The 18,263-nt window shown below is 49.0% G+C and overlaps 7 protein-coding genes and 1 non-coding gene across 8 annotated transcripts; 2 read left to right on the forward strand and 6 right to left on the reverse strand.

Annotated features, from left to right (window-relative positions):
- Positions 1 to 1,739: 1,739 nt before the first annotated feature.
- On the forward strand, positions 1,740 to 3,785 carry fbx15 (F-box domain protein; the record flags this gene model as incomplete). The annotated part of the gene is made up of 2 exons (XM_035506154.1): positions 1,740 to 1,904; positions 1,956 to 3,785. The coding sequence occupies 2 exons, from the start codon at positions 1,740 to 1,742 to the stop codon at positions 3,783 to 3,785; spliced, it is 1,995 nt and encodes a 664-aa protein (XP_035362047.1).
- A 1,251-nt stretch (positions 3,786 to 5,036) lies between these two features.
- AtWU_11053 (asparaginase family protein) lies at positions 5,037 to 6,429 on the reverse strand (the record flags this gene model as incomplete). The annotated part of the gene is made up of 3 exons (XM_035506155.1): positions 5,037 to 5,482; positions 5,551 to 5,928; positions 5,982 to 6,429. The coding sequence occupies 3 exons, from the start codon at positions 6,427 to 6,429 to the stop codon at positions 5,037 to 5,039; spliced, it is 1,272 nt and encodes a 423-aa protein (XP_035362048.1).
- A 1,769-nt stretch (positions 6,430 to 8,198) lies between these two features.
- AtWU_11054 (uncharacterized protein) lies at positions 8,199 to 8,567 on the reverse strand (the record flags this gene model as incomplete). Its single annotated transcript, XM_035506156.1, has 1 exon — positions 8,199 to 8,567. The coding sequence occupies one exon, from the start codon at positions 8,565 to 8,567 to the stop codon at positions 8,199 to 8,201; it is 369 nt and encodes a 122-aa protein (XP_035362049.1).
- Positions 8,568 to 12,234: 3,667 nt separating this feature from the next.
- Positions 12,235 to 12,306, reverse strand: AtWU_t260. The gene has a single exon. It is a non-coding gene; the product is annotated as a tRNA-Gln (tRNA).
- A 54-nt stretch (positions 12,307 to 12,360) lies between these two features.
- AtWU_11055 (FAD binding domain protein) lies at positions 12,361 to 13,847 on the reverse strand (the record flags this gene model as incomplete). The annotated part of the gene is made up of 3 exons (XM_035506157.1): positions 12,361 to 12,838; positions 12,904 to 13,285; positions 13,364 to 13,847. 3 exons carry the CDS (start codon positions 13,845 to 13,847, stop codon positions 12,361 to 12,363), a joined length of 1,344 nt encoding a protein of 447 aa, XP_035362050.1.
- Positions 13,848 to 14,240: 393 nt separating this feature from the next.
- On the reverse strand, positions 14,241 to 15,746 carry AtWU_11056 (DUF3712 domain-containing protein; the record flags this gene model as incomplete). The annotated part of the gene is made up of 4 exons (XM_035506158.1): positions 14,241 to 14,774; positions 14,838 to 14,962; positions 15,025 to 15,446; positions 15,511 to 15,746. 4 exons carry the CDS (start codon positions 15,744 to 15,746, stop codon positions 14,241 to 14,243), a joined length of 1,317 nt encoding a protein of 438 aa, XP_035362051.1.
- A 769-nt stretch (positions 15,747 to 16,515) lies between these two features.
- On the forward strand, positions 16,516 to 17,418 carry AtWU_11057 (oxygenase MpaB family protein; the record flags this gene model as incomplete). The annotated part of the gene is made up of 1 exon (XM_035506159.1): positions 16,516 to 17,418. One exon carries the CDS (start codon positions 16,516 to 16,518, stop codon positions 17,416 to 17,418), a length of 903 nt encoding a protein of 300 aa, XP_035362052.1.
- Positions 17,419 to 17,579: 161 nt separating this feature from the next.
- AtWU_11058 (uncharacterized protein) lies at positions 17,580 to 18,057 on the reverse strand (the record flags this gene model as incomplete). Its single annotated transcript, XM_035506160.1, has 2 exons — positions 17,580 to 17,630; positions 17,698 to 18,057. 2 exons carry the CDS (start codon positions 18,055 to 18,057, stop codon positions 17,580 to 17,582), a joined length of 411 nt encoding a protein of 136 aa, XP_035362053.1.
- Between the last annotated feature and the right edge of the window lie 206 nt (positions 18,058 to 18,263).

Genomic DNA, 18,263 nt, shown 5'->3' on the forward strand with positions numbered 1-18,263 from the left:
CGCGATATACCCACCGGTGGTTGCCGACGGGGTAATGGAAGGAAGGGGCCGCACTAGTTTGAGAGAATGATTAGATATCACCGCAGCCTCACGGGGGTAATCAGCCTGAGGCATCAATTAATAAACCGATTCAGCCGCAAAGCGTTGCGACTCGCCACCGTTGGGTCTTTGCCATTTGATTTGAGAGGGGGGATGTTTCATTTCAGCCTTCATATTTCAGCCTCCTCTTTGCAGACTAATTTAGCTCAAGGTTTCGTGTTGAGATTCCTAACCCACCGAAGAAGGGAATTCCGTGACCGGGTTGGGCGATCGGGAGATGGGAGGCACGCGGCTCCGCAGGTGACTTGAGATGGAGGCTTTTGAGGCTGCGAATGATGGCAGCCGCGCAGGTCCGATGGGATGATGGCATTTTACCCAAAACCAGTTAGTCTAGTAAGTAGTAGTACACAGCTAGTACTCCGTTAGTAGTCCCCAGTCGTCCCCAGTCACTTCCAGCCCGCCGCCTCCCTTGCGTAACTTCTTTCGCCTTCCAATCCCCTTCAATCATCAGGGTTCCTTTGATTATTACTACGCCTTGGCCACGGCTGCGTCTCCATCCGGCTGGGCAGTTGAGCCTCCAACTATTTTTTGTTTTCTATTTTGGTTTTTGTTTTTTGTTTTGTTTTTGTTACTGCCTGTCTGGCTTGGCCTCTCTTGAGAGTCTGGTCCGATTGCCAACTCCGAAGGGGGGCAAAAAGAGGTGTGCCGTTTCTACGGTCGGTCATTGCTAAAATTAGCGTGGGACCAGCTGGTAGAAGTAGTAATAGTAGGAAGTGAGTGGTAGTGGTGGTAGTGGTGGTAGCAGTAACAAATGCCACTGCCTAAACAGTGGCAGTCAAGTAAGTCAGTCAGTCGCACGGCTCACTCGAATGCAGCCTTGCCCAGGTTGTCCCCTGGTAGTCTAACGCGCCGAAGAAGAACTTTCATTCCCACTCTGAGGCTCTCCCTCCCCCATTTCCAAAACTAATCGTCTCATCACTCCCCGTTTTGGGTTTACCGCTTGACCGCCCCTCTCCTCGTCAAGCTAGCTGGAAGTGAGTCGCTGCTGATGCCTTGTCTCGCGGACTGTCGCACTGTGCCGCTTGGACTATCTCCTACGGAATAGCTAGGCTTATGAGTGATCCATTCCTTCTCCTGCCTCCCAGTATGCTCCCGCGTCCCTTAGGCCAATGATATTGCTTCTCGGACCCAATATCCCACTTTTCTTCCATTCTTTCGCCCCTCCGGCGTATCCCATGTAAAGCTTACTCTGGGACAACAGAGCCGCATCATGAAGGCTACTAGTTAAACCATGGCAGCTGTTCAACAGCTCCCCTATCCAGTCGCGTCCATGTGTCCAGTGCATTGCTGTTTGTTGTCTAAAGTGTTGTCCCACTAAACCTTATTTCTCTTTTTTGCTCAATGTGGATCGCTGTATTACCTACCAACACTCTCTGTATACTATCTCGCCGTCTCCGATCAACAGTGAATACAAGTACCAACATTCACGTTCGGGCACTAACATCTCACTGATCGACTGACGTTGTGTTTAACCATACGTGGGCTCATCTGCGCCATTATTCCTATCGATTCTCATATTCTCACCCATATTGGTGTCTCGTCGATGGTATAAGTGCGGTGTGGCAGTGCGCGCATCCTTTCCCTCTTCCTCCTCCTTCTCCTCCGCTCTCCATATATGGTGCGCAGCTCTGCCATTCGCCATGGTCACATCTGGAATGGTCAGAAATTTGGACTGCATCCCTTATGATGTATTCTACCAAGTGGCCTCTACCCTCGACTGTCACGACCTCATTCATCTTAGCCGCGTTAACCGAGCATTAAATCATTTGGTGCAAAATGAATCAATTGCGCGTAAAACGATTCAAGTAAGTGGCACCGCAGTGTTTGTGAATTGGGGTTTGTCCTGACTGTTCTAGAATGATTTACTACACACAAAGGAAGGACAAGAGGCAGACCAGGCCAAGACTGGATATCGCAGAGCTCTTGGGCGCCTATTCGACATCAAGGAATCAGTCGCAACGGCACAGCCGTACTCTGCTTCCATTTTGGCTTATGCGAGCTCCTTCATCTACAGTGAAGGCTGTCTCAGCTACATCTACAACGATGAAATCCGCGTCCTAGATGTGCACGGTGCCGGCCAAGTTGAGCAGGTGCTGAACATCCACAATGTTCTATCCCGGGCCATCCAAGGGTGCAACCCACAGACAGATACGTTCCAGGTCTGCCTCATGTACTACAGTAACTGGGTTCTGGCATTCACAGTGGAGTTTGTAGACAGGCCTGAAGCTTGGCTTCTGGTAGTGGACATGCGCCGCAAAGTGAACAACAAGAAATGTGGTCGGCTACGTCTCCTGACAAGGCTCCAACACACACGACGATTATTCGTTCGACACAATGGCTCTTATCTATACTATGGGACGCACACCGCAGTGGGTGATCGTGGCTATTCACAATGGGCGATTCATTGTGCGGATCTCAAGATAAGCCAGCACCTGACGGAAAAGCCAACCGTGCTGGAAAACTTCGCCGGCAGCGAGATTGGTCAGACCGTATGCTTTGAAGTTCATCAGGACCATCTCTACGCAGTGTCTACACTCGTGGACTTTGAAGCGGAGGAAGTCGATTGGACTTCGTACTACGTGTGGCTTTGCATTCCCCCCAAATCTAACGCTGCCAAACGATTCATCACACCCAACCGTACTTGGCGTCGTCAGCATCGTGAAGGCCCGATCAATGACACCTGGTCAGATCTCACGCTGCGTCAGGATGAGGCAACCAAGCGACTGATGATTCTCGAATGCCGCCGGGAATGGCGCGATGGTCGGAGTGAAAATGCACGCACATATTACATGCAGCCTTTGCCGTCCCCAGCCGAAGCCACTCAGGTTAAACAGCAAGGCTTGGATTCCACACCCAACGCAACGCCCGTCACCCTCCCTGACGAACCTCTCACCAGAACCCTCGACTCCACCAGCAAACCCAATTACGAACCCCCGCGTAAGCGTCTACGCCGACATTTCCACCAGGAATACGCACACGGTGCGGAACCGGCCCAACGACATGACTACATTCTTGCCAAAACCAAGTTCCGCAGCTACAACCTCTCCGCTTCGACGTTTGTCGATCTGGTCAATGACCCCTCCCCGGACACGCCCGGCAGCTTCATCCCGCATGACCGACTCCGTGTGCGCACGGTATCACGCAAACGCAAATGTCCCATTGACGAGAACGGGGACGAAGGCGAACCCGGCCTGCTCTTCCGTCCCGAACTCAGCGATGCAGATGGCCAGCCGATTGAGCACAGCGAAGAACGCTACGCCTCACGCGGGGTCCGTCTGTGGCCTCCCGACAACGCCCCGCGGGAATTAACTCAGCTGCTCTGCCCATCGAAGCGCTGTGGCCCCGTTCAGGCAGCCGCCGACGAACGGTCCCTCGTGTACTCGGTTGATCAGGATGGCCTGGAAGGGACCGGACATCAGGCGATCGTGCTGATCAATTTCGACCCGTCGCTACGCCTGCCCGGCTTACAGAGCATGAATCTCACCCGTGGTGGAGCAGGTGCCCTACCAGCGGACGAGCGCGATGCCCCAGTGGCCATGGAGCGACCGGCCATCGGAGATATCGGACGCGAACGAGTAGGCGTGCACACCTGTATCGGCAGTCGAAAGGCGAACCAGCCGGTGCCATCTGTCCGTGAGGAACAGGCCCTGTATCTTTCTATTCGACGGGGGTATTGGCTTCGGTAAGGGTGTGATGAGTTTGAGTTGAGTTGCACTGCCCTGGCACCGGACGAGGCTGTGCAAGGGTGTTTTTTTATTACCGGTACGTGCCTAGTTAGCTAGCAAGCGGGTTTTACCTCTTGTCTGAGACAGGGGTGGAAACACACACGCACCACCACCATCACCAAACATAACCATAATATCCTAGAATAGATGATCTAAATGATAATGAATGAAAAAATTACTATAAACTCACTAGTGTCGTGTGCGTGCGCGTAAGTATGTCATGATTATTTTTATTCTTCTCTCACATTGTAGGGTGGTTGGGGTCGTGTGTACCGGGTGAGCTGATCGGATCGGATCGTCAGCTGTCAGCTTACTATCTTCTTACTTGACTGGTCTTATTCTGACCACTTGGCTGGAACTAGTAGAGTCGTGGCATGCAATTGATTCAATTCGTACCTTCGTCTGATCCCTTGGCTAGAAGGGAAAAAGAAAAATAAGAAGGTCCTGACAAAGATACCTGCAGGAAGGATCCGAGTTCGAACAGACAGACAATACAACCGAAAGGATTCAAGGCCCTTTGACCATCTTACACCTCGCACCGGTTAGTTATGAAGGACCGTTATCCATACCATTTAGAGTAAGGTAAGCACTTATCTATACCACTTCAGGTAAGCTGTACGTTGAACGAATGGGGATAAGGTATTAAGTAGTACCGGTGGGGAGTGGATATTAAACGGCTTGTCTCAGGATTCTTATGGGGTCAAATGGTGTGGATGGATCCAATATCTATTCGATCCTAGTGCACCTCTACTACGTAGTACTATAGGAGTTCGTCATTTACCGACGGTAAAGATCTTGTTACAGATATAGTATTAGCTAGATGGGGTTCAGACTTGTGGATTTGTCAGGTAGCTTACTTTCCTGCGGAATTCTGTCCGTTGCATATTTGTTCAACAATGGAGTATTCGGCTTGTTCACTCGTATGTCTGACTGACTCGTATGCGTCAGGTGATTGGGGCTCCTCTCTACTTTCTGCTGCCTTCTTGGCCATTGGGGCCCGTTGTGATCACTATCGTTCTTAGAGCGACTTCTCATAATTCAGTCTTGGGGACTGGCTCGCTGATACACTTGAATGATGTCTTCATTGCATGAAAGAGTATTAACGAGAATGTGTCTTGTTGCAGTCTGCTAGCATTCTTTACCTTTTCCTTTTCCTTTGACTCCATACCTCCTAATTCCTAGCGGTTATCATTAGGGAAGACTGTAAGTCAATCACTCCCCAACCAACCCCCGAAGCTGGGGAAACCGCTGCTCCAACTCATTTGACCGTGCTTTCCATTTAGGATATTCTTTGGCACCAACGCGACTAACGCGCCACCACCCCGCAATTCCAGATCCCACAAAAGAACCACAGGACCCCAAGAACGCAATTGGAAACACGGCAGGGAACGCTCCCGTCAAGAGAGCAGATCCAGCACCGCCAACCCATGATGCCGCGGCAGCGGTCCAGCTTGACAGGAATATTCTCTTGTGCGATTCATCAATGGCAAACTCGAGGGTCTGTAGACGAGACGCGCACACGAAAAGCAGCAGTCGTCGCAGGATGTCCTTTTCATCAGGGTCTGGCAGGATCATACAAGCAAGTCGGATGGTGAAGTCAGAACAGTTCCACCAGATCGGGTCGTATCTTCCCCATACTGCTTGCAGGGGCTTATAGACTAATCGCTCCGGTCTGATCAGCTCTGGTAGGTGGCCTGAAGGTCAGAGGGGCGGGGTGTTGACTTACACGACTCCATTATTGCTTCATTGTCGTAAGTGACCAACCCGATTTCAACGATCCCATCTATGCTCCGGACCTTTTCCTCTCCCCAGCAGACACCACCACCTTCCTCGCCAGTTATGTTGGGACCGACGAGCTCGAAAAATGATCCATGTTGGAATTTCTGCAGCAGGTCCGTTGTTCCATCCATCCAAACCGCCTCTGGCACCAAGCAAACGGCAAAATGACGCATAAATCCGGGTGGTTCTGGAAGTGACCCAGTCTGGTTTCTGTTCCGGTAATTCCTGGGAAAGTCGCTTTCAATCCCTATGGCATCCTTGATTGCCTTGTAGGACCTGCCCGAATTTACTGTCACAACGAGGACGACACGTTTGCACCAAGCATCTGTGAGGATGAGGAACCATATCATCAAACTGAAGTTAGAGGGAGGAACATACTTCGCGCCTGTTCATCATGATCGTGGCTAGTATGTTGCTCGCAGGTAAACCATTGCTTGATAACCCTGAATGCAGCCACCATAAAGCCAAAGAGTTCCAAGGTGGCTTCCTGGACCTCTTTCATGACAGCCACCACCAGTGGACGGACTTTTGCAGCAAATTCAACCGTCCGTGCTCTTATAGCTTCCCATTTATCTCTGAGAAGCGTCAGAAAATGTCTCCAAGCGTCTGAGCGCTGAGAGACAAAGTGCCAGCACAAGTTACTGGCCTTCCCTTTCAGCCATTGAAATGCCTGTACCGGAACATTTCTGATCAATATCCATCCAACGATGATGGATAGGACAGCAGTAGACAAGAAGTTGAGGATGACCTTGACTCCGTCAAGCTTCACTGCGCCTGCCAAGAAGATCAGAAGGAGGATTTCAGGACGCGTATATATCCTGGTCATTTTCACTTTCTGGGTTGAGCAACGACGGGTTCAGGAGGCAGGTATATCGAGTGCAACTGTCCGAGAAATATCAAGCGTGGGATGGGAAAGAAGAGGAGGAAATAGCATGCCTGTGACATGACCAGGCTATATTCAAGTGCTCACTGCAGTGATCTAATTGATTGGCATTGTTCAATTGGCGTGTCTTGACCACCCAGAGCCTCATCGCTTTCCTCTGAGAGTCACAGCCTTCGCCACCATCGGATCTTTCTCTCCGATGCCCGGTCGAGGGTTTTGAGTTGAGGTTATGTCGTTGTTGGTCATTGAGCCCCGGCGCCTACGAGCGTTTACCCAGCGACGCATCCTATCCAATCAATCCAACATATGAGATGTAGCAGACTAGTTTTATTGGCCATGAAAGCCCCGTTGGATTGTGTCTCTACATACCGATAAAAATTTTGACAAGATGATTCAGTTGGTTCGATTGATCGATTGCTTGGTCGGTTGTTGATAGTCGTCGCTCAACCGGGCCTCAAATACGCCGATGTCTATTTTCCGGCAACCTTCCATACTTACAAATGTATTGTTGGTTTTTGATGCGCCTCACTTGTTATTGAACCATATTAATTCAATACCTCAGGTGCCGTGTTGCCGAATATCAGCTGGCTGTATACTAACTCCTGCCCCCCGCAAAACATGGAAACAATATGCTAACATAGGAGTCTCCGTACGACAACCAAAGTAATTGTTAGATTAATTACACAAAAGACGCTTTCGTACCGAATTACACTGATTATCTGATACTGGATACAGTAATAATTACATCGGCACTTGTGATTTTCTTCCAGTTATCTCGACATTGAGCATAGAATAACATACACAGCTGCGGCTGGCCGAAACAGGCAAGTTGGTTTATATTATTGTATGTATTTAACCTTTTTCTAACTTTAATTTTTTGGTTCATCATCCATTATTTCTTCCGCCTTCTTTCTACCATTCTTGGTTAAATTCATTTCAAAAGCTATTTCCGTGAGTCAATGACTGCTGGTGCTTTCTTCCTAGACTGGAGAAAACGAATCCTTGCTGTCCACACAGACACTCATATTATTTCTCTCTCTTTTTTCTTCTCTCTCTCTCTCGTTTTTCATTTCTCTTTTCATTATTGACTTTTCTTCCCCTTTATTTAGCAATATTATTTTTCACTTAAACCGCGATGGCTTAGGTGCTCTGACTCAGTCAGCACTTTCATCTTCTTCGATAATCGAATCGATGATTGAAAAAAAGGTAAGAGATGAGCAAGGGGAAAAAATTTTACTCTTCTCATGATGACATCTATGCAGCCTATCCTACACTTATTGCAGCTAAGTTGAAGCGGACAGTAGTAGATGGAAAAAAAATATACTGCTAAAGAAGCAAATATGTTATGATGGAATAGACCAGACAAAGTCGATATTACTCATAATCTCCCTTTCTTATCAACACCCCATTGAGAATTGATCACCGTCTTGATACACCAGCCTCCAACTAAAGCTTGCTTAAAACATAACGAGATCACCCTTTCCATTTAATCAACATACATCGCCGTATAAACCTAGTAGACAGACCTTCCCAGAGGAAAAACAAATCACAGCACGACATCATGCCGATAGAAGTAAATTAAAATGTGTGTGATTTTTAAAATGAAAGAAGCCCAGAACACAATAAAAACCAAGTCTCTTGTTTCCAGGACACGATGCACAATGCACCATGGTTTTCCATTCCCACACCCACCCACACACACAACCCCCTCTCTATTTCAGGGTTCCATATCCTGCAATCACCCAAGAAATTGTCCGAAAGATAGGCCAGGATGGTAGTTTCCCATCAGAGTATAAGATCTTAGACGCATAGGCGAAGTCGGGCACGATAGGGTCGAGGTCGTCAATTACCGTAAAACCTCGACGTTCAGCAAAAAGGGGACGGCCAGCTCTCTCTGGTAGAGAGAGGGCGACCGCACCGGAGAAGAAGAAGTTTGTCGTTCTCTGGCCGCCACCGGTGTTGCGATCCGCCAGGTTGATCCTCGTCGAGTTCCATGTCATCGTCGACGCGGCTCGGTGTGGTAGGGCGACGAGATGGAGTGACATTTGCATCGTCGAACTCGCTAGCGGTGTCATCTGCATCGTTTTCGTTGGCAGTGTCGGTGCGAGAAGGTGGAGCGACATTCGTGTTGTGTCTCGTTAGTGGTGTCGTTCGCATAGTCGGTTTCATTCGCCGTGTCGTTGGCGTATCAAGAGCCTTGACAGGAAGTCGATGCTTCTTAGTTAAGAAAATAGCATGTGAAAGAGGGATATTTTCAAGATGAGAGTGAGGAGCTGCACGGCTTTGATTACATCTGCTGCAGCCCAGGTATATACCACTCTCTTGTTAGATGCTCCCAATGGTATAGCTAAGATCACCGTCCAACCCTGCCGTGGTAAAGTCTTCAAAGGTCTTGGTCAACTTGAAATTATTCCCAAGTGGAACAGTTAGCTTGGAATTCCATCTGCTCTCTGACTCCTGACTATGCTAGGAGGTTTGTGGTCTAGCCAGTAAGTTTGTTGCGTGTTTTGTCTTAGCTAACTTGGGCGCTTGTGAAGGTAGGTTCGCCCCAGGCTGTGAGATGTTGTATCAGTAGCTGGTTATTTTTGGGGAGCAGGCCGCCACAGTGTCTTCGCTTCTCTCCTTCTTCGTTAAATCATCTGTTTTCCCTCTTAATGGAAAGATTGCAGAGATCAATCGAGGAACTATATGCTGCTTGGTTTTGTCTGTCCGTTTCCGGTGAGGGTGGCGCCCGTCCCGGGAGCCAGAAACAGGTATTGTAGTATCGTTGGTAATATGGTGTGTGGCATGATCATTGGCTTTTGGGGAATATGACTCTGCGATTGGAAATGAGAAGAGCGTTGGTATCAGATTCATATTGCCTAGGATTATTATGATGCGTTAGTTACAGTTATGAGGAGATTGATGACAGACAGGAATACTACTAACCTTCTCCAGAATGGTGGGAGCCAAAGGAGTCTCTTCTAGACTAGGGAAACCGAAACCGAAAGTTTCCACGTGGGTAGATGCCCATTGTATAGTATATATGACATGGTGTCCATGTTCTGTGAAACGTACAGAGCAAATCTTCTGGGATGTATATAGACAGCGCTTGATTCAGATTGCTGTCCCTCGAAGACCTTTTCAGCGCTCTTCCAGGTGTATCCGGCCAAGGAAGGTTTGGCCCAGTGAAACGCGATTACTTCTTCTGGGATGGACAGTCCATGCCACTTCTTCCTGATTGTACATACAATCCTGTGCCAGCCGTTTTTGTCGCCAATGTGCCGGACTAGGGATATTTGCCTTGGTAAGTACGCACCACGGTGGGAAGAATTTCGCAAGGACGAATCCTTCTTCTTCTCTTCTTCGGCGCTTTGGCAGATTTCAGGGGCCTAAGTTCTCATAAAAGCAGAAGCATAGATCTGTCAATTCCATCACTGTCACATAAGCAAATTATCATATCTCAGTTGTTCTGGAGACTGGGCTTTTGTCTTCCTTGTGTCCGGAAAAGACCGGGCAAATTGTCGAAAGCCATGTCAGATGGCGGGCTTGTGACTTCTATAATAGTTTTGCGGTGCCACTTTTCGGGCATTCATAACAGACGTACGAAATAGATAGTTGTCCGGTATGAAGTTGACGTTGTCTTCAACTGAAGAAGGCGAGGCCGCACCCATCATTGCTGCTGGAGAAGAGTAATCCAGACAGCGTTTATAGTGGATGTGACTTTTCCACCATTATATAGGTTTCCGCGATGTTTGTGTCTCTGGATAATATATAAAGTTGACGGTCGTCAGAAGTACTAGCGGCCTGGTCGAAGCAAACCCCAATCGGCTGCCGTAGTTGGCACCCATCTTTGGTAACGTTCTTGTGTTGACGATGCAATTATAGAACCTGGTTTGTTAAGGATATTGCATGTCTTCTTTTGGTGCTCTTTTGTTTTTTGTCAACATCTGTGTCCCTCTAGGCTACTTCAGGAAACGTGCTAGTTCCGACTGGTGCAATATGCAGCGGGCGGAGCCAGACCCCAAAGGACCACGATCGGCTGCCGTAGATGGTACCCTTCTGTTTGTGTATGTATATGGTGGTACAGACGGTGGCAGGCCTGGATCGATTAAGAGTGCTGCATCTCTTTCTGTTGAGGAGACTTTTAAGGTCTCTCAACATCACCGTGTCTCTCTAGGCTGAAGCCAGCGACGTAAGTATACTCGACGGGTGGTAGATGTTCTCGCAGGCTGAGCCAGAGATTGAACCGCGATCTGATACCGCAGATAGCACCTCTCTATCCTTCCGTGTCTTTGTTAAGTGATACAGACTGATATCGCAGGTCTGGGTCTATTAGTGTTACATCTCTTTGTTGAGACTTCCTTGTGCTTTCTCAACATCTGCGTTCCTCTAGACTGAAGCCAGGCATCTGTGTAAATTTGACGGGGAGAAGATGCACTAGCAGCTTGGGTCAAGCAGCCCCAATCGGCTATTCCAGATGCCATCCCTTTTACATCTGTATATTTTATGATGGTATAGCGTTGTTCCAGTTTTCTGGAGAGTGCAGCACCTCTTTCGTTATGAGCTCTGTTGTGAAGCCAGAGATAGGCTATATAATTCTGACAGGTGTCAGAAGCAGCGAGCTAAATCCGACAGACCGGCCGACCACAATCGGCTGCCTTAGATGGCACCCTTTGCCATCCGCATCATTCTATGATGATACAACGATGGATCTGGCCATCCCGAAAGTATCGTGTGTCCCTTTGTTGAGAGTTCTTTCGTGCTGGAAATCTGGGTAGTGTTAGTTTCGATGCTATCTCATAAGCTATTATGATAGAATGGAGTGTGAAAGAGTAATAGAAGGGATATAGACATACCATAAACGACCCAGCCCATCGCTGTTTAACTTCCTCGCTGCCGGGTTTGCAGGCCTTCTTTTGAGCCTATATACCTAGTATGAAGCAGGATATGCTATTGCCTGCAACCAGCAAGGATCTGTAATACAGCATGAATATGTTTTGAACATGGTGCTAGGTAGATCAAAACGATATATGGATGGCCATTCAGCAGATGGGCTGACTCGAATGCTTCAACAGCAAAAATCAGAAGATATATTTCATAAGCATAGTGCTATATGATAGTTGATAGCATGATATAATGTAGTAATGATAGTAGTATTACTAGTAGCTGCCTGGAAATGGGGAGAAGAGAAGGAGAGAAGAGGGTTGGCACCAGGTTTATATATTACTTCTCACGTGAGCCATCATTCATTGTCTCTACGTGAATATAGCATCATATTGATACCCTATCTTAAGCGAAGTGCACAACTCGCAGTAATTCAAGCAAAGTGATATAGAATATTTAATGTCCTAAAGGGAAGTGACGGGTTCACTGTCCAATATTCCAGATGCACCCGTGAATTTGGCTGCCACTATATTGCCGGATTCACGCGTCTCCAAGACGGTGTGATTCGCCACGCATGCTGGTGAATTCAGGAAGCAATGGCAAGCGAAGCTATACAAACCCTAACGCACTGCAACATTATAATGATAATATATGTAATTCTTGAAATTTGTTGTGAAAAAATACATTACTTGCATTTGCCAACGAAGAGTTGTAGCATCCACATTGAATGTGTCTTCCAAGCGTCCAAAACGGGACCAAAAGACCACTCCGGATGTAGTCAAGCAAAAATGAAACCTCATTGCCAGGAAATAGGCAGTTCCCTTAAATACCATTTACGACTATTATCAGATTGTAATGGGAAGGGCAAAAAAGAAAAAGATAAGGTCGTGCCCGGGATCGAACCGGGATTGCTGGAATCAGAATCCAGAGTGATAACCATTACACTACACAACCGAAGTTGATGTCTGGGCATCTACTTTAGGTAATATATTCATTTGCAATCTCAAGCTAGCTGTCTCTTTGGCATTGTCTACAGCGACATGTTCCAACAGCAGAATGTAGGTCAGACTCTCTCTTGGATTCCTCTCCCCCACCATGATCCAATTGGTCCATATTCTCGCTCTCCCTGATCCTCCTCAACTCTTCAAAAATTCCATGATATGTAAAATTGAACTTTCGGAACCGATAGATCTCCTTCGCCGAGTGCCTCGCAGTAGCTTGCGATGTATTCAACTGAATCTGCGACGCCCGGGGCCTGCGTACACGATCGAAGTCCTCCAGGATAGTAGGAACATTCTCCCTTGTTACATGGTCTCCAATAAAAAGTCGAAATCCCTCTGCATCTTCAATGGCCTGGCATCCTCCCTGCCCCTGATGAGGCGTCATGGCGTGCGCAGCATCGCCGATCAGGACCGTTCGTCCTCGAATGTATGTGGGCAAGGGGTCCTGCATGCGAAGTTGCCAGAGCTTAATATTTTCTGCTGCGCTGTAGCCATTACCTACATGTTAGCGCACAACGTATCGCATATTAAGGGGAAAAGAGGGCAATACCGGAAATACTTTAGTACCCAGTCCGGAAAGTCCGTAAACAACGAGATCATCTCGTCTCTGTCACCTGGCGCAGACCACGAGTCGGATGACGCTGGGGTCTTGAGCATATTGTCTGGTGCGAGCACAGCGAAGTTGAGGATCTCGTAGTTCCGACACGGGTACATGATCACTCGTCGCTCCGTAGGGTCCAGGGCGTATACACCCAACAAAGTGCCTGGTCTGCTTGAGTCCATTATCTCAGGTACTTCTCCATTGTGCAACTCGATGACCTTCTCCCGGGACATGGTGAACCGAAAAGCAGAAGAGCCCGATGGCTGAGCGGTGATGTATGCGTCGTCATTGACGACGGGGCCGCGCATGATGGATCGGATGCCGTCCGCGGCTGTTCATTGTTAGTATTGCAACAAAGATATTGTTCAACACCAATTAGACCAGGGTAAAAAAGAAGCATAGAACGAACCAATAACGAGATCTGCCTCCACCACCTCCCCATCCTCCAATATCAATTTCCCCTCATCAACATCCCCATCTACAACCCTCGCCCCAAATCGCACTGTCGCCGGTTCACCACTCAACCCCAACTCTTCCGACGGCGCCGTAGCTAACCGCAAAAGCTCATCTCGCAGATCCACCCGATGATGAAATAACCAGTCTGTCCCGAACTCCTGGACGTAATCGTGGATGGATTCCCGCGTGAGCTCGCCTTGCTTGTTGTACGACAGAACCCGAGTTACTGGGATGGAGCACGCGCGGCGACGATCAAAGTCTACACTGTTGAGGATGTGCACGGCATTGGGACCGAGGTTGATGGCGGCCCCGGCCTCGGCTTTGGCGGTTTCGCGTTCGTAGATGGTCACGGTATGTTGCTCGCGGAGGATGCGGGCGGCGAGACAGCCGGCGAGGCCGCTACCGATTATGGCGACATTCAGGCTGTGTGGTGTCATTATTGGGTGGTTTGTTGGAGTGAGGGATGATTTAGGAGGGAGGGAGGGAGGGAGGGATGAGGGGATAGTTGAAGACAGGGATGGGGGGGTGAGGTCATGGGACGGTTCGGTTGGTGATGCATGCCCTTGCGGCTGTGTCTTGCATCTGAATGATCAGGGGGGTAGGGGAAAGATGCAAGGGTCTGTGAGGAACTTTCTTAGATAATGAATAGTGATTCGTTGGATGCAAGTAATAGTTTGGGTATACTTCAATGAGAAAGTCAGCTAATTGGTAATAGTTCCACCCTCATTACCCCAAATCCAGCTCAGGTATACATTAACAGTAAAAGTACCAACAGGATATACTATAGATAACGCCAGCGCCATCGCCCAAATCAAACACTGAAATCCAGATCATATCTCGTAAGCTCCCCTTTTCATCAAAGCCTTCAAGACACCGACCGCTTCATTCCTCTTCTCCTCTTGCCCCAGCATCTCCAATGCCCTTCGCCCCAACGATGCCCCATCACTGCCACTATCCGCTTTATCCTCACCAACTGTAAACGTCTCCCCGCTATCAGTAGTCATGTTTAGCCCCGCAAAGACATTGGTCCCATTGGGATGCAAGATGCCGCTTAGGGTGTTGCTGATCAGCGACCCTAGCGGCACTTTAGCCGTCATGGTCAGATTCTTCATGACCTCCGTGTAGTACGGGACCTGAACGCCATCGTACTCGACGTTCGCACCGACGGTCGTCAGACTCAAGTAGCCTTCTTTGATGGAGTCGCTTTGTTCACTTAGTATAGGGCCGATGTTTTCGATGAGTTTGCCGAGATCCAATATCCCTCGTACAGGTGTGGAGTGGTTGCCTGGTCTAAGTACGAGGTTGTTGAGAGTGCAATTTCCGAGGGTGAGGTTGCCGCTGAGGAGATTCAATGTGGTGTTGCCCTAGTTTCGGTTAGGGTTGGCTGTAGTGCAAATATATAGATGGGAAAAAGAAAGAAGACTCACGATTTCAAGGGTCATCACGGAAGGGTTGGGAAGTGTGGCGTTGGCGATCAGATTGGTACCGTCGGATTCAGCAGGGAGAAGAAGCTTTGGATCGGATATGGAAAAGCCGGCAAAGGAGTTCAAGGCTGTCATATTGAAAAATGGAATTAGCAGTTGATAGGTGTATTGTCAGGAGTAGGAGGCGCACTGTTTTGCTTAATGTCCTTGTTCAAAGTAATCTTGGACTTCAGCTTCCCGATGTAAGCAGTGACGGGAGCCTTGACGGACAATGGAGCATGAGGCTCGAAGACCACACTGCGAACATATTGCGTCCATTGGTAGACATCCAAGGGAGTGAATTGGTCATCCACGGTGAGGGTTGTGTTCCCACTGATTGTAGCGCCGTCCATGTACAGCTTTGCCCAGGTGTTGTTCTCCGGGAGAAAGCGATTGAAGAGAGAGAGCGTTAAGTTGTTCATGCGCACAGGGAAGCTGATGGGCAAGTCCAGGGCAGAATTGATGCTGAGCTGGATGGAGTTGGGGCGTGGTTGGAGCACGTCGGCGTGAACGAGGACAAGAGTACCATTGTCCAGGACTCGCTGGGCAATGGCGGGAATAATCAAGCAAAAGCTGATAAATCGTCAGTTGTCGCCCAAAATAGGATGAAGACGAATTAGAAAGAGGGGAAGCATACAAAATGGGCAGAAAAATCGCCAGGAAGATAATGCCCCAAAATGCATAGCAGCACCAGAACCGAGCCCAATGGCGACGCAGAGTCTGCGATCGCGTACGCTTCACCGGCTCCAAGGAGATGGAATGGGCCGTCTCAACATGTTCAATCTCCAGGCCTTCAGTGGGCAGAGGACCACGATGGATACCCAGGGCATATTTGGCCTCTTTGGAGGTGAGATAGGTTTTCTTCTCGTCCATGGTGATGTGGCCCTTGCTGCTGGGACGGTCGCCGGCGAAGAGGGGCGGGAACCGGGGTGCTTGATCTGATATACTAACGGCTGATAGTATGGAGTCATTGGCAAATCCACCGACTAGTTAAAAAACTTCGCTATCGTCGTGATTCTCGTATACACCTGCCGCCCTCGGAATGCAACCCTCAAGCCCCTGCCATCTCTCTCCGCAAGGATCGTCCCGGAACCCGTCGATCAGTGTAAGTGGGAAATTGCAGGCCCAATGATGACCCATGGATTGGGTTCACATGCGGCCTGGTCAGGGCGACGATCCGCCCGACTATTGAGAACCGCGGTTGAACGTTGTTTTTGGAGCCCGGTTTTGGTGGCCGCTTTTAGGGCATCGCTCGAATTTGGGTTGAAACGGGGGAATGATCCACTGCCTTCTGGGGACGTCGGACTCTTTGCCCGATGGGGATGCGGGGATGCTTATCCGCAGTCCTTTGCAAAGTAAATCCTTGGTCAACTGATACCCTGCTGTGAGAGGTTTGTTGGTCTATCAATTCGCAGGATCGATGATTGATATGCTTTCTCGCTTGCAGGCCGCGGATGTGCCTGTGCCCGTATATTCTCGTACCCCCCTGCAATGCTGCTGCACCGGCATGTGCATCGAGCTGCTTTTTATCAGCGGAGGCCATTAACCACCAATTTGATTTAAACCTGTCAGACCAAAGTAGTAAACCACGCAGCTACTGACTACCACCTATCCCCCTAATCAAACAACCAACTCACGCAAAATGGACGAAAAAGCCGCCGCCGCAGCATCAGACCGCATCTCTCCGGTCTCCTCCCAAACCACCACCGTGACCACCAACCATCTCGAAGCCCTCGATAAGCTCGAAATCCTCCCTCAAATCCTCCAAGAAGGCATCCTCTTCGCCGGCTCCGGCGCCGCTCTCCTCCTCCAAGCGGCCTACCCCAACATCAAATCTGCCTTTGAGGAAGCCAACAAAACCAAGACCGAAACTATCACCCCAGCCAACACCAGTAACGACAGCAACCTCGCCAACGACCTTAGCAACACCCTTCAAACTGCCCTCAGCTACATCGCCTGTCTCGTCTTTGGCACCAAAGAGGAGAAGAAACTCCTCCTCGACCTCCTCCAAAAAGACAACGCCCCTCTCCCCACCAAACTCCCCTGCGACCCCTACATCCAGCTCTGGCTCACAGCCACCCTCTACGCAACCGCGACCGACTTCTACCAGCGCATCTACGGCCGCGTTGATTACCGCACTGCCGAGAAAGCCTACATTGAGTTTACTACGATTTTGTCCTGTCTCAACATCGCCAAGGACGTCTGGCCGCCCACTCGTCAGGCGTTCTGGACGTACTGGGATGACCAGATCGAGCGGTTGAATGTCAGCGGGGATGCGCATCTCTTCGCGAAGGATCTTCTGAATCGGACGGATTTCCCTCGCTGGGTTTCGACCGTGAAACCCTTGCTGAGGGTCATTACGATCGAGATGCTCCCGCCTCGCATTCGCGAAGCGTATGGGCTCAAGTCGTCGGCTAAGACGAGAGGCTTGTATCGCGGGACGATGGGGTTCTCGGTCGCGGTGTATCCGGCGCTGCCTGCGTCGATGAGAGGGTATCCGTTGAGGTATTATTTGGGGGAGTTGAAGGCGAAGTTGAATACTTAGCTAGCCTTTCTCTTTCTTTTATTTATTTAGTTTTCTAGGATAGTTAGGATTTTGCTATGGTTTGGTCGAGTGATATGGAGTAATAGGAGCAATTAAAGCAATAATATCGTTATCATCATTCTCATTCAGTTTACTATATCCTATATACTACTAGTTGCACATCATGTAGTCTTCATAATAGCCGTCAATAACGCCGATACATCAGTGACCAACTATACCACATTCATCAGCGTTACACTCTCTCACGTAGTACATTCTGAAGGAAGAATAGAAGCTTACCGGCAACGCATCCCCAATCAACTCACTCGTCTCATTAACAAACGACGTCGTCAACAGCAAATCTGCATTATCGATGATATTCTGCAACTTGTCGATATTGCTACTCGACAACAACTTTTGCAAGTTCTGCGGCGTATCGCCGCCCAGTAGCACTGCTGCCCCCTTGACGATCGTTTCCAGGTTGTCGACTGTGTCTTGACTGAGGAGTTCCTTAAGGTTGTCGATGAGGGACGGGAGGTCGGATAGTAGGCCTGTGGATTGGGGGCTTCGGGGGCCGACCGGGTTGGGGTTGGGATTAGCGAGGGTCAGGGAGATTGGGGCGAGGGTGGTGCTGAAGAGAAGGAGGTGTTTGAGATTCATTTTGATTTTTGGTGTTTGGTTTCGGATTCAATGGGTTAGATTTGCAATTGAATTGATTATGAATTGGTAGGGGGTATCAGGATAGTTACTGTTGTGTGCTTAATTATATGGACTGTCGCTTTATACTATTATAGGGGGGTTATTAGTAGTATTTCTGGGCTTGCTTATCGGGCCCCAGAATTGAGTGAGACTGACTAGTACTATGT

This window comes from Aspergillus tubingensis (assembly GCF_013340325.1).
Source record: "Aspergillus tubingensis WU-2223L DNA, scaffold_15, whole genome shotgun sequence".
NCBI classification, from domain to species: Eukaryota; Fungi; Ascomycota; class Eurotiomycetes; order Eurotiales; family Aspergillaceae; genus Aspergillus; species Aspergillus tubingensis.